The sequence below is a fragment of the Gorilla gorilla genome, chromosome 9, assembly GCF_029281585.2.
Source record: "Gorilla gorilla gorilla isolate KB3781 chromosome 9, NHGRI_mGorGor1-v2.1_pri, whole genome shotgun sequence".
Taxonomy (NCBI): Eukaryota; Metazoa; Chordata; class Mammalia; order Primates; family Hominidae; genus Gorilla; species Gorilla gorilla.
The window spans coordinates 133,595,253-133,609,574 of record NC_073233.2 but is presented as its reverse complement, the minus strand read 5'-3'; the positions used below and the strand labels follow the sequence as shown (position 1 = coordinate 133,609,574).

At 42.1% G+C, this 14,322-nt stretch overlaps 1 protein-coding gene across 1 annotated transcript; it reads left to right on the top strand.

Annotated features, from left to right (window-relative positions):
- The first annotated feature begins 3,945 nt into the window (after positions 1 to 3,945).
- On the top strand, positions 3,946 to 12,543 carry ACRV1 (acrosomal vesicle protein 1). The gene is made up of 4 exons (XM_004052382.5): positions 3,946 to 4,101; positions 6,568 to 7,038; positions 8,360 to 8,479; positions 12,160 to 12,543. The coding sequence occupies exons 1-4, from the start codon at positions 4,050 to 4,052 to the stop codon at positions 12,282 to 12,284; spliced, it is 768 nt and encodes a 255-aa protein (XP_004052430.1). The 5' UTR covers positions 3,946 to 4,049; the 3' UTR covers positions 12,285 to 12,543.
- Positions 12,544 to 14,322: the final 1,779 nt, after the last annotated feature.

The following is a 14,322-nucleotide window of genomic DNA, read 5'->3' as shown; positions in this document are numbered from 1 at the left end:
CAAGTGAAATAAAATGAGTACTAGGATGACATTTTTTATTACATGATTTTATATTCTTTTTCCTACAAATAATAATTACCTTACCATCTGCTCAATTAATTTTATGCTTCTTGGCTAAGCTTCCCCACCTTCCAAGAGCTTCTCAGTACACATTTGTACATGGCTGTCATCGGAGCTATCAGATAATATATTATTATTTCTCTGGAGACTTCCACTTTGGGCCATTCATTCTCCTGCCCTTATCTGGGAGGGTTGTCTCCACCCCAGCTGCACAGCAATCATGCTGAGGCCTTCCTTCATGGCAATCCTGGGAATTTCTTTGTGACATCATAAAAATATCTATTTGGTCCTTGCTCCTGTTCCTGGCACAGGGATCCTAATACCCTTGGAACTGTCTTTTTATGGTAATGAGATGATTCATGAAGTGGGCCTAGGTAGCTTCAGGGTACGGGTTGGTCATCAGAGAAACCAATCCCATGATTCAAGGGTTGAGGAGTTCAGCTCCACAAATGGCCAATGAGTTCATCAATTTTGCCTATGTAATGAAGCCTCCATAAAACCTTCTAAACAGGATTCAGAGACCATCTGGGTTGGTGAACACACTGATGTGCTGGGAGAATGGCCCACCCATAGAGGTCACGGAAGCTCTGCACCTAACCACCTCCCCGCCCCACCTGCCACCACATACCTTTCCTATGTATTTCTTCAATGTGGCTGTTACTGTGCTGTGTCCTCTAGAATAATCTGGTAAATATAAGTAAAGCACTTTCCTGAGTTCTGTAAGTCCTTCTAGCAAAGCATCAAACCTGAGGAAATCTAAGGAGTAGAGGGAGAGGTTGGAAGGGATGTTTCTGAGAAGGCTTCTACTAAAAATCAGAGCACAACAAACTTATATGGGAACATATTTATCAAGTAGGGAAGAATGCAAGAAGGGGAGGAATGTCTGCTTGAAGCCAGCAGCCTGGACTTAGGTGTGCCCCAGCTCTTCCTAAAAGAAAGCTTCCTCAACCTGGTTTCAGAGGCCAAAGCTTTCCAATACCAGACGGTGATATTCCTAAGGGGAATGGAAAATGAGATCTAGGCAGGACTGGAGACAGCACTTGTGGGACCCAGTGCAATGCAAAAATGAGGCGCCTTTGTTAGAAAGTGACGAAGAATTTCCAGAGACTGACAACAAAGCAAGAAACCAGGGCCCTTTTGAGTGTGGGCCCATGCGCCTGCTCAGGAAGCCAGCCCTGGGTGTAGGATACTTGTATAATAGGGAGCAGTTAAGCTCCTATCTAGGTCTTAATGCACACACATATTAAAAAGGCTTCTCCATCATCCCCTGAAGCTATTTTAAATAAGGCATTGATTATCTAGGCTTTCCAAATAGGTATTTCTGCCCTCCACCCTGAAGATTTTCAGTATAGAAAGTTTCAAACATATACAAAAGTAGAGAGTACCCCCATGTACCCATCACACAGTTTCAACAATCATGCACACAGGACCAATCTTATTTTATCTTCTTGGTTTTTTTTTTTTTGAGACAGAGTTTCTTTCTTGTTGCCCAGGCTGGAATGCAATGGCACAGTCTCAGCTCACTGAAACCTCCACCTCCCAGGTTCAAGCGATTCTCCTGCCTTCGCCTCCCAAGTAGGTGGAATTACAGGTGCCCGCCACCACGCCCGACTAATTTTTTTGTATTTTTAGTAGAGATGGGGTTTCACCATGTTGGCCAGGCTGGTCTTGAACTCCTGACCTCAGGTGATCCGCCCGCCTCAGCCTCCCAAAGTGCTAGGATCACAGGCACAAGCCACTGTGTCCAGTCTTATTTTATCTTCTTTCCCCGTTCATTGCTACAACCCCTCACTTAGGTTATTTTGAAGCAAATTTACATAGGGAATTTTTAAAAACAATTCTTTTCAGCTGAAAGCATCAGCTCTCCAGAGCCCACTGTCTGTCTTTCTATGTTCTAAGTTAGGGTGGAATAGATAGCACCTCTTCCCTTCTACTAATTTCCACTGCTTCTATCAACAAAAGTCAGACCCAAGGCTCATAGCTGTTCTTCCAAACTCATCCTGGAGGAAAAGAATTATTGATAGCATGCTCTTTCATACCTTTCTCTACTGTAAAGGAACCTGCCTGAGGCTCAGAAATCCTAGCTTTATCCTCTAACTCAAGTCAAGTAACTTTTGATCCCTGGTGATCTTGCTGTCTTCAACTAACCCAGAACCTTAATCCAGATTCTCTTCTATAGATTCTCTTACATGATTCTCTATAAATTCTCCTCTATGAGGCAGAGAGAGGCCCCAAAAGGTAACTCATTCCTTCCTTCCTTCAGGAAAAGCTTAGCAGGCATGCTGCTAGGTACTGGGACTACAACAATAGTCAAGACAGGGTCTCTGCGTTCAAGCTTAGAGTCCAGTGGGGAGTACAAACATCAAACAAATAATTATAACAGTGATAAAGTGTCAGTCCAAACTGCACCATTTCGTAACCCCCACCGACCCCCGCCGTTTTGCAGACCTTGGCTAAAGTGAAGCATTCCACAGGGGTTTGGGCCCTTAGAAACAGCCTGTCCAACTGCCTCCCTGACTTTATCACACTCTGCTGGGAAAAAGTCCAAGAAACATCAGCATCACATTCTGCGGGAACAAGGGCCAAAATGCCTCATTATGGGAACATCTTCCCAGGCAGCAAGCCATACTGTCCAGACTCGTCCTGCTCATACCTACAAGTACCCCAACCTGTACGAAGCAGTGGGCACTGGCATTAAGCTAGTCCCCCACCTCTGTAGGTCTTATGCTAGACAGAAAGCCTGGATTTGATGTAGAGCCGCCACTCTCTCTTTCTTTAACCCTCACCTTCCTTTCAAAATGTAACAATAAGTACATCTATTCTAGATTTAGCATTCAGCGGTATATAAAACAAAGTTGTTCAAGAGAGCTGAGCAGAGAAGCAGCGAGAAATGGAAGCTACCAGATCTTTGCCACTCAATCCCTGATAAGTTCTAGTTTTATATCAGGTGGATGCCTCACTGCATCCATCTTCTCAGCTTGGCCACCCCCTTGCTACCAAGTTGCAGCTCAAAACGCAGCTTTCTACTGTCTCTTGATCTCTTTACTCTGCCCATATCTGTGTAAACTCTCCTCAGTTACCCATTTGAGTTTGCCACCTGTTTCCTGCTAAAACCATGGTTGATAAAGGTCTGTATGAAAAGACTATTTACATAAGTGGGCAAGGTTAAGGAAACAAAAAAAAAAAAAAAAAAGAGAAAAGTTTGGGCATCCAGGTTTTAGTAACAGCAGGAAACCTTTATCATCCCTAGGCCTAAGAGGGCAGGGGGAGAAAAACATATTACCATAGTATGGATGAGAGCTGGAGCCATGGAAGAGTGGACACCCAACAGAAGCTCTGTCATGTAGACTCAGCCAGTGTCAACTGTGGCAGGAAGGGAATAGGAAGAACAAATATTCCAATCTCGCTCTCTTTCTCCCCATTCCTCCCTTCCCTCTTCCTCTCTCTCTCTCTCTTCTCCCCTCCAATCCTGTATAAACCGAATCTGAAGGCAAATCCAGCCAGCATTCAGGTGATAAAGTCAACAGAGGTCAACCTTCCAGGGTACAAATCAGAACCAAGAAAGGCTGATTTAGAAAGCCAAACAGAAAACAATCAACAATCATATCTCATTGTCAAAAACACTTTTAAAAGAGAGTAGATATCTTTTAAACTTTATTACAAAAAAATGTGCTTTTTGGTAATACTTTTCTTTTCTTTTTTTTTTAAAGATAGGGCAGATAGCCCCAACACACCACCCTGCACACAGAAAATACTCATTGGTCTTCACTAGTGAAATAAGCAGTGGGTTGCTAAGGGCCAACTTGCCTGAACAGGCTACACAAGAACCTCAGAGCCCAACCCATTGTGAAGAAACATGGGTTACTTCTGAGGTTCTAGAATTCCCAGAAGCTCTGCTTCAGCACTGGGAGCTTTTGCTTGCAGTTTGCTTCATAGCTCTGTGAAGAAGCTGTGGCCCACACTGGGGTCCCCTCTTTTCCTAAATCCAGATGAACAGGTTTCTCTTACTAATGAGTCTTTATCTGCTTGGATCTGCCAGAGGTAAGTGTTTGATCTAGGCTTCAGGTAAATACAAAAGGGGTCTCCCTTAAGACATTTCAGGCCTTGAAGAAGGAAGACCAGTCTCTCAGTCACCCAAACCAATCTGAGTCAGAATCAAGAGCAGCTAAACAAGTCCAACTCGGAGAGCTCCTGAATCAGTTGATTTCTCTAGTCACAGCTTTACAGTCAGAGGGTCCCACTGGCTTGGCACAGTCTGGTTTCTACTTATTTTAGCCACTCAACATTTATACCTGATGCTGCATGAGATGAAAAAGTAGGCTTAGGGGTTCTGTAGAAGCCCAATGAAGGTTTGTCCCACCAATTAAATGTGAGGGATCCTTGTGTGGTTAATGTGCTAAGGAAAGATGGGAGATGGGAAGATGTGATGTGTTCAGAAAACAACCTCAGAACACGACAGAGCTATAGGCCAGAGACTTCATAAGCCTCTTCTTCATGGCTGTGTTATATCAATCAGGTTTTCTGTATCATCTCTTCTTTTGGGATCCCCCATTCATGGTGTGCTGTGTTCCCTCCTGCCTCCTACAGCAGAAAGAGGCCATGAGCTCTGAGCTTTTAGTGAAATAACAATGTATTTTCTATAATGTTGACTGTCAGAGGTTTTGCTTTTTGCTTTGTTAGACCTTCAAAAGTTGACTCAAAAATGTAGATACACAGCCACCAGGTGATAGTATGTGCCAGTCACATGGTGACACGAGTCATAAACTATAAGATCAAGAAATTAGCATGCTTTTTCATGCCTCCTTTCTATATCAGAAACATCTCTTTATCAAAACTTGTGTTAATTATTGAAAAACCAGTCAAGTAGATAGTATTTATGTAATAAGTTTAAAAAATAAAAACCTCCTAAAAGCTTTACTAAATCTTACCTTTCCTTTATCAACATATTCTCACCCTAGTCATTTAGAAAGTCACTGATTGTAAGTACTGCACTGTGCCAAGAAAATATATCTATTGCAAGATTCTTAGAGTTTTGAGTACTCTGGGGTTTTAGACTACCTCAGCCTCAAAGATCCAATAATTCCTCTCAGCTTTTGGCTAGAATTAAATAACTTGGTTGTTGCAGTCTACTTGTCCTCCTCTAGGTGGCTCAGTTTAATCAAAGAGTAATAATCAAATTATCTGTTTTGTGCTTCTGTTCACTTAAAATATACTTAAGGAATATTTGTCTGACAGTCAATGATGAGATAGATTGGCCAGACACAGTGGCTCATGCCTGTAATCCCAGCACTTTGGGAGGCTGAGGCGGGCGGATCACTTGAGGTCAGGAGTTCAAGACCAGCCTAGCCAACATGGCGAGACCCCGTCTCTACTAAAAATACAAAAATTAGCCAGGTATGGTGGCATGCACCTGTAATCCCAGCTACTCGGGAGGCAGAGGCAGGAGAATCACTTGAACCCGGGAGGTGGAGGTTGCAGTGAGCCAAGATTGTGCCACTGTACTCCAGCCTGGGCAACAGAGCGAGACTCTATCTTTGAAACAAAAAAAAAAAAAAAAAAAAAAAGAGATGGATTAAAGGTAGAAGAGACTGGCCAGAAAAAAATAACCATGTAAGAGTTTTGTAATTCCCAGTGTAAGGTGGGAAGAAAAGAAAAATAAAATTGAGTACTAGGCAATGGTGCACTTCACAATTTATCTTATTAAGTACTCAGGACAACTCCATGAAGTGAATGTAAATGGTATGTCACAAGGATACAATTCATATATGTGTGTGTGTCTATATATATATATATATATATATATATATATATATATATAATATGCCTAGACTTTTTTTTTTTTACCTTAATAGCTTATAGCAACTTTGCTCTCTGAATCCCCAACCCACATGGATTGCGGATTGAGTGTGAGAAAATACTTGACATTACCAAATACAGGTGGCTTAATCCCTTCTGATAATTTTTGTGGGCTCATACTTGTCCTCCTTGTCCAAAGGTTAACTCTTCCACCCTTAATTTAGGTTACAAATACTCAGGTATTGAAAACTACTTGCTTTCTCTCTCCCTCTTCTATCTCTACTCTTCTTGTCTTTCACCCATAGAGGAATGGGAGGGAGGGTTGGTGGTGAACTTCTGATTCTATCAGGGATGGTACCCTGACTTCCTGATGCTGACTTTGTCAGGAAGGCACATTCATTTTCCTTCAGGGGTTTTTTGTACATGGATGAGTGGATTCTCCTAAGTAGTTCTTAATATTGGGGAACTTAAGATTCTTCCCTTCAATCCCAGAGGTGGCCTCTGTTTGTTTCACTAAATACTTCTGTCCTCCATGGCCTTTTGGGATACTTAGTTGATTTTTCCCAACATCTGCAGTCTTCAGGTGCCCGATCTAGGCCCATAGGAAACCTAGGAGTCTCCTAACATTAGCCTAACTCCATAGGAAGATAGTCTTTATCCCATTCTCTCTGTCAGCTTCACCAACTCTCTTCTGTTCCTTCTCCATCCCAGGAACATTAGGTCAGCCTGATGAGCTTTCTGGCTCCATAGATCATCAAACTTCAGTTCAGCAACTTCCAGGTGAGTTCTTTTCACTTGAAAACCCTTCTGATGCTGAGGCCTTATATGAGACTTCTTCAGGCCTGAACACTTTAAGTGAGCATGGTTCAAGCGAGCACACTGTGGCCGAGCACACTTCTGGAGAACATGCTGAGAGTGAGCATGCTTCAGGTGAGCCTGCTGTGACTGAACATGCTGAAGGTGAGCATACTGTAGGTGAGCAGCCTTCAGGAGAACAGCCTTCAGGTGATCACCTCTCCAGAGAACAGCCTTTGGGTAAGCTTGAGTCAGGTGAACAGCCTTCAGATGAACAGCCTTCGGGTGAACATGCCTCCGGTGAACAGCCTTCTGGTGAGCAGGCCTCGGGTGAACAGCCTTCAGGTGAGCACGCTTCAGGAGCACCAATTTCAAGCACATCTACAGGTGAGCCACGTTTGGATGGGTGCCAGTCATTGACTTCAGGTGGGAAACGGGTAACACATCAAGAAAACCCAATTTTAGGGAAGGAGTGCAGAAGAAAGAATTGTTAACACTTCACAAACAGCTCTCTCAAAGACTCTCTAGTTCTCTTCACAATCATACCAAGAGGCATGTGGGAGCCTGAAAGCTAAGCAATATGGAGGGCCCTCTATAAGAAAAATAAAACAAATACAAAATGCCAGTACCCCTCCAACTTCACTCTCCAGAAGAAATTATGAATACACAGCCCTTCCGACTTCCCTAGAAGGGGATCATGAAAGTGCAGAGTTCTGAAGACTAACCTTCATTAGCTTTATGCTAACCCTGCCTCTTAAACCATGTTAGAATGCTATAACTTTACAAATTCTGTAAAGAGATGTGTGCAGCTGGTGGTTCTTTTTGTTTGAACATGGAATGTAAAGCTATTTTCTTTTAGATCCAGAAATGAGTTCCTAGGACAACTGCTAGTCTGTGGCTCTTAATTAAAAGGGTTTGTTCTGGGAAAGAAAACAAGACCCAAAGTTTGATGCCTCAAGTTATTACCAGACATAGTTCACATTTCACTCTATTGTTTAAATATCATTATTCTAAATTTTCAGATGAAAGAAGTGAGGCAAATGTAATATGTCCAATGTCACATGGCTAGAAAGTGGCAAACTTTGGATTCAAACTTAGGACTGTGCAAAGCCCATAATCTTTCCACTTCTTTAGGCTTCCCAAACTGGGGGATTAGCGTAGAGATAGTAAAAGAGGCAACATGGAAGTATTTCAAAGATAGTGCTGTTAGTGACCTTCAATAAGGTCAATTTGAAAATGGAGAAGGACACAGACTCTTCACAGGGTTTGCAATGTTAGAGCATTCTAACATAGCTTATTAATCAGTCAAATATGACTCCAAGTGTTTGTGCCTTGTGGGTGAGAGTATGATGGGGAGTACAAAAGGGAGATGAAAATCACACATACATTTTGCTCCTATGGTGTCACATGACAGAAGGGTATCTAATGATAAATGCCCAGGAAGTCAATGCAGATATGGACTGGAGTAAAAATATTAGAGAGAGAAATTTGGGATTCATCAGCAATGAGGGTCAGAGATGAAGAAGAATGAAGGAATTTCCTTTGGCACAGGTCTATCAGACACAGGGCCCTCAGATCCCCAAAAAGAACTAAGAAATAAATGTGTAGTATCCATGCTACCTATTGCCCATTACCCCTCCCAGATGTGAATCAAGGCTACACATCTGGTCCACAAGGAAATGTCATCAGGCTTATCTTAAATTTTCAGGCACAATATTAAATTGCTACACATGTGCTTATATGAATGATCAAGGAAAATGTCTTCGTGGAGAGGGAACCTGCATCACTCAGAATTCCCAGCAGTGCATGTTAAAGAAGATCTTTGAAGGTATATGGGGACTTCATGAGGCAATTTCTGCCTGAGAACACATCAACTTACTTCTGGTAGGGGGCAGTTGGAGTGACAGGGGCCCAGGAAAGAATCAAGGAACTTGAAGATTCAGAACTTTATTTTTTCAAGGACTAAGAACAGAATCCCTTGCCAGGCAAGGTGGCTCCCACCTATAATCCCAGCACTTTAGAAGGCCAAGGCAGGTGGATCACTTGAGGTCAGGAGTTCCAGATCAGCCTGGCCAACATGATAAAACCCCATCTCTACTAAAAATACAAAAACTAGCCAGGTGTGGTGGGCACCTGTAATCCCAGCTACTTGGAAGGCTGAGGCAGGAGAATCGCTTGAACCCAGGAGGCGGAGGTTGCAGTAAGCTGAGATCGTGCCATTGTACTCCACCCTGGGAGACAAGAGTGAAACTCCATCTAAAAAAAATAAAGAAAGAAAGAAAATAAAGAATAGAATTCTTTATTCTATCACCAGGTACCGATGAAGAGATAGATGCCCTTCCCATTAGGCCTAAGAGAAGGCAGGGAGACTAGCTGTCTCTTCCCATTAAAGCAATGTGTTGATTGCCCCATGAGCCATTGAGACATTGACTGTAAGCTATAGCTATATATTCCTGGGACCTAGCACAATGTCAAGCATATGGTAGGCATTTAGTAAATATTGAATGGATAAACTAATAAACAACTGTCTACAAGTCTGTGTTCACAGGTTACCAGACCTGTCTGAGTATATTCCCACACCTCTTTACCCTTACTCTCAGTTCCTCATCCCTAAAATAAGGGATACTGGTTATTTCCATCCCAGGAACCACACTGCCTGACTCCTCTTGTAGTTTTTCTTCTTCCTCACTAGAAATGTCATTTTCCTATTTCTACATGCAGACATTCATCCACCATCACTCGGAAAACATTAATGACACATACCATGAACCCCTACAGAAAGATGACTCAAATATAAACTGTGTACAAAGAGATTATTATGTTATAATGTAAGAAATAAGAAACTATCACAAGGGAGAAAATTGTGTCTTAAGAAAGGCACGTATAAAGTGCAGAGAGTTCAGGGAAAGGAAAGATTACAGGTGCAGAGAAGTATGGGGAGAAGGTGGTATTCAGAAAAGGCTTTGAGGGAACATTTATGATTTGGGCCAGTAGTTCTCAATCTTGTTTGTACATTACAATCACCTGAGCAGCTTTAAAAAATCCTAATGTTCAGGCTGCACCAAAGCAATTAAACCAGAATCTCTGGGGACAGAATCCACGCATCAGTATTTTTTTAAAGGCTCCTAGACAATTCCGATGTGCAGTCAAGATTAAAGAGATACTGATTTAGTCATACAGCAATGGTTGATGGGTATTCCAGAGACACGGAATGAAAGCAAAAGTCAGAAAAGTGCAGGATGTAAATAGGAAAAAGAGCAAAGAGTTTTTTGAGGATGGTGAGCAGAGACATAGAAGATAAACTTGGAAAGGTTGACTGGAGCCAGCTGATACAACAGCTTCAGTGTCAGTTAAAAAGAGTTTGAATTTAATAGTTCTCCTTTATTTATTGCTTCCAGACAGTATGATATACATTTTAAAATACCCTTTATCATTTAATCCTCACAAAGTAGGAGCTTGCCTAAAGACCTGTTACTAGGAAAAGGCAGAGCCAGTAGCCCATCCAGGTTGGTCAAAGCACTTCTTCAGGAAGATTACCTTAGAAGCAAGTTACAGTGGACACAAGAGAACCTGTTAAAGGGCTATTGTAATATTTCAGTAAAAGGTAATAGGAGTGACTGATGGAAAGACTTATTAACATCTCTCCCATGTCTTTTCACTCATTCTGCATCCCTGTTTACACTCTACACTTACTCCAGCTACACAAGTCACCATTTCCTGAATAGTTTCATGTTTTCATGTTTTCTCCAGTTATGCTTCAGCCTGAAATCATCCTCTTTCCTTTCTAATCGAAATGCTAACAATTCTTCATAGCTTAGTTCAGTCTCACTTCCTTCCTAAGAATTTCCTTGATACTATGCCCCCCTTAATCAAAATACCAAAATTAATAATTTATTTGCCAGCATAGCATATAACATGGTTTTTCCATTTCATGTAATAATTGGCTATTTTTATCTCTCTCAGCTCTTGACATCAAATGATGTTATTAATCTTTGCATTCTCTAGAGTCTAGCATAGTTCCTTACTAGGTCCGTTAATCTCTTTTTTTGAGATGGAGTCTTGCTGTCACCCAGGCTGGAGTGCAGTGGCGCGATCTTGGCTCACTGCAACCTCTGCCCCCCAGCGATTCTCCTGCCTCACCCTCCTGAGTAGCTGGGATCACAAGCGCCTGCCTGGCTAATTTCTGTATTTTTAGCAGGGACAGTGGTTCACCATTTTGGCCAAGCTGGTCTTGAACTCCCGGCCTCAAGTGATCCACCCGCCTCGGCCTCCCAAAGTGCTAGGATTACAGGCATGAGCCACTGTGCCCGGCCAAATGTTTGATAAATGGAAACCGAGTGACAGAAACAAACTAGATTGCAAGTAGAACTGACAGACCTTCACAACAAATTGGATGGAAAAAGCAAAGGGAAGAATCAGAGATGACAGAGGTTTTGAAGGAGTGGTACAGGAAGTATATAAAGGAAACTCACAAAAACAAGGAGGTTTGGGGAGGAAGGTAATGAGTTTCATTTTGGGCGTAGTAAGTTTTAGATGCCCTTAGCATATTGGCATGGAGGTGATCATCGGTTAGTTGGTAATGTGACAGTTCAACTTGGGAGAGCAGAAATAATTGGATCCAGAGGAGTAGATGAGCAGTGGGGAAGACCTTGTCAGAAGCAGAGAGTATCAAGAAAGGGTGTAGTTTCAGGCCAGGTGCAGTGGCTCACGCCTGTAATCCCAGCGCTTTGGGAGGCTGAGGCGGGTGGATCACAAGGTCAGGAGATCGAGACCAGCCTGACCAACATGGTGAAACCCCGTCTCTAATAAAATTACAAAAATTAGCCAGGTGTGGTGGTGCGCCTGTAATCCCAGCTACTCAGGAGGCTGAGGGAGGACAATCGCTTGAACCTGGGAGGTGGAGGCTGCGGTGAGCTGAGGTTGCACCACTGCACTCCAGCCTGGGCAACAGAGCGAGACTGTCTCAAAAAAGAAAAGAAAAGAAAGGGTGTAGTCCACAGTATGATGTGCAAGCAAAGAGGTTAAAAAAGTCCTGAGAAAAGGATGCAGAATTTGATGAGTAGATCTCTATGACTTTTGAGAGAGGTTTCAGCATAGTAGGGTCATGATTCAGACTGTGAGGGGCCAAGGTGAGGAGGATAGGCAGACTCTGGGAAGGCTGTAAGGAAAGGAAGGATAGTGCTAGGGGAGTAGCACGATTAAGAGAAAGTATTTTAAATTTGGGGTAACCTGAGCATCCTTGTAAACCAAAAAAGGAGTCCATAGAAATGGACTGACAATATAAGAAAGGAGTGGGCAACTGATGGGGGGCAAGGTCCCAGAGGAAGCAAATAGAAGAGAAAGAGAAGGGATAATGTACAAGTGGAGGTCTTGACCATCCTGCATGGAGACACTGAGCATCACAGATAAAGGCTAAGGTTGGAGGACGAAGCTTTCTGCTCACTAGTCTGTCTCTGCTCCTTTCAGGTGGAAAACTCCAATTCATGGTTCTGTCTCTGCTCCTTTCAGGTGGAAAACTCCAATTCATGGTTCAAGGGTGTGAGAACATGTGCCCATCTATGAACCTCTTCTCCCATGGAACCAGGATGCAAATTATATGCTGTCGAAATCAATCTTTCTGCAATAAGATCTAGAAGCCTGGGCCCTTGCTTGTTTTGACTCAGGCAGTAAAAAGCCTCCATCACTCTATTTGGCTCATTTTATATTTAGTTCCTTCCCCAGTCAACAACTGACCACATCTGCCTCTGCCTGAGCATTAGGATGCTCAAACATCCTATCTTTCTTCTTCTATTCATGCTTTTATCCATTCTTCTCTGTCCTGTCTTCCCTGCTCCAACTCTCTCTCTCAATATTCCTGATTTTTTTTTCAATAAATTTCACATGGTTAAAGCACACAGGCTCAAGACAGACCTTTTTCCCCATTAATCTAGTTGCAGGGTCAACATGAGCTTCCTTCCACACCGACACTAAAGTGGGTGCATTTTGTAAGCATTCCATATTTATGAAAGTAAAGGAGTCTCCAAGGGCAGACAACAAAGAGGAATGCAAAGTAGGTATTAATCTTTTACAGGGTGTAAACGTGCAGGTACTTCTGACACCCCCCCTTTTCCATCCCTACACACTCTTCCATTTATTATGGCATACAAAAACTCAACTCTTCTTTGGCTCTTGAGAGTTTCTAGTCTTCAGTAGTCCACTACTAACATAATGATAATAGTATAATGATTCCTTATTTGCTATATATTGCAGCAGTTCATAATGCTTAAATCATTTTTTTCACACACAATGTTACTGAATCATCTATACAGGATAGGAGGGCAAATGGAAATACTAAACGGTCCCTCATATAAGTGTTATGTTCTTCAAGGTGTTTTCACATACACGGTCTCATCTGATCCTCAGGAAAGATCCCAGAGTGGTAGACAGGAAAGATGGCATCATCCTTTTTTGCAAATAAGGAAATGTGACACAGAGATGTTTTCTTTATTCATACTCCATGTTGTTCCAAATTTACCAAGGTTACAGAGCTACAGAGAGCTATGGGCAGATTCCACAACCAAATCTGCAAGATCTAAATCTGAGCTGTTTCCACCACAATGAAAGTAGCCAGAATGGTTCTAAGAACTCTTAGAACAGTACAAGAAGAAGTCAATTTTACTGTATATAAAATTTAAAATTTCAACATATATACACATCATGACCCCTTCCCCAAAATATACTGCTAACAAGCTCTTCACTGGCAATAATGGTAAGCTGGAAGAAAATGGAACATCTTCAAACTTCTGAAGGAAAATTATTTTGAACTTATACTCATACCCCTAGATAAAATAGTATACAAAAATAAAATCCCCAAAGCAGGAACTAAAATCCTAAATGAATTTTCAACTTGGCCAGAAGGGAAATGAAAGCCTGCCAACATTGTCAACACTAATAACTTTTTTTTTTGAAGGGAGAAGATAAATAATAGTCTACTAGGTATAGGTGTTGAGGGAAAAATGTAAGTTCAAATATGTTGTTAAAATTTAAGGAACCAGGCATGATGGCTCACACCTGTAATCCCAGTGCTTTGGGAAGCTGAGGCAGGAAAATAATTTGAGACCAGCTTGGGCAACATAGCAAGACCCCGTCTCTACAAAAAGTTAAAAAATTAACTGGGTATGATGGCTCATGTCAATAGGCCTACCTACTTGGGAGGCTGAGGTGGGATAATCACTTGAGCCCAGGAGTTCAAAGACAGCCTGGGCAATATAGTGAGACTCATCTTAAAAAAAACATTTAAGGGTAGGAAAATTCTGGCTTCCATTTATAGTGGAATAATTTGAAGTAACCCTCTCACAGGTAACAATTATATGTTCTGGACAAAACATTAAAAAAAGATTTGAAAGCCCCTCCAAAGGAACTGAAGAGAAATCACCACTAAAAAGAGAGATTTGTGAGCTTATGCTGGAGGGTACTTCTCAATCCTTGCATCACAGGCTGGCAAAAAGCCACAGGCTCACTGGTTTGAGGTTTCAGAGAACATAGGTTGGGACTAGCAGAGCAGCTGCAAAATTAGGGGGTACTCCTGAAAAGAAGACAGCCACAGAGAAGCCCCTAAATTTGAGGATAACCTCTGACCAAATTCTTGTCTGGTCACTGACTCCAGGAGGCTCAAAAACAATAACATCTGAA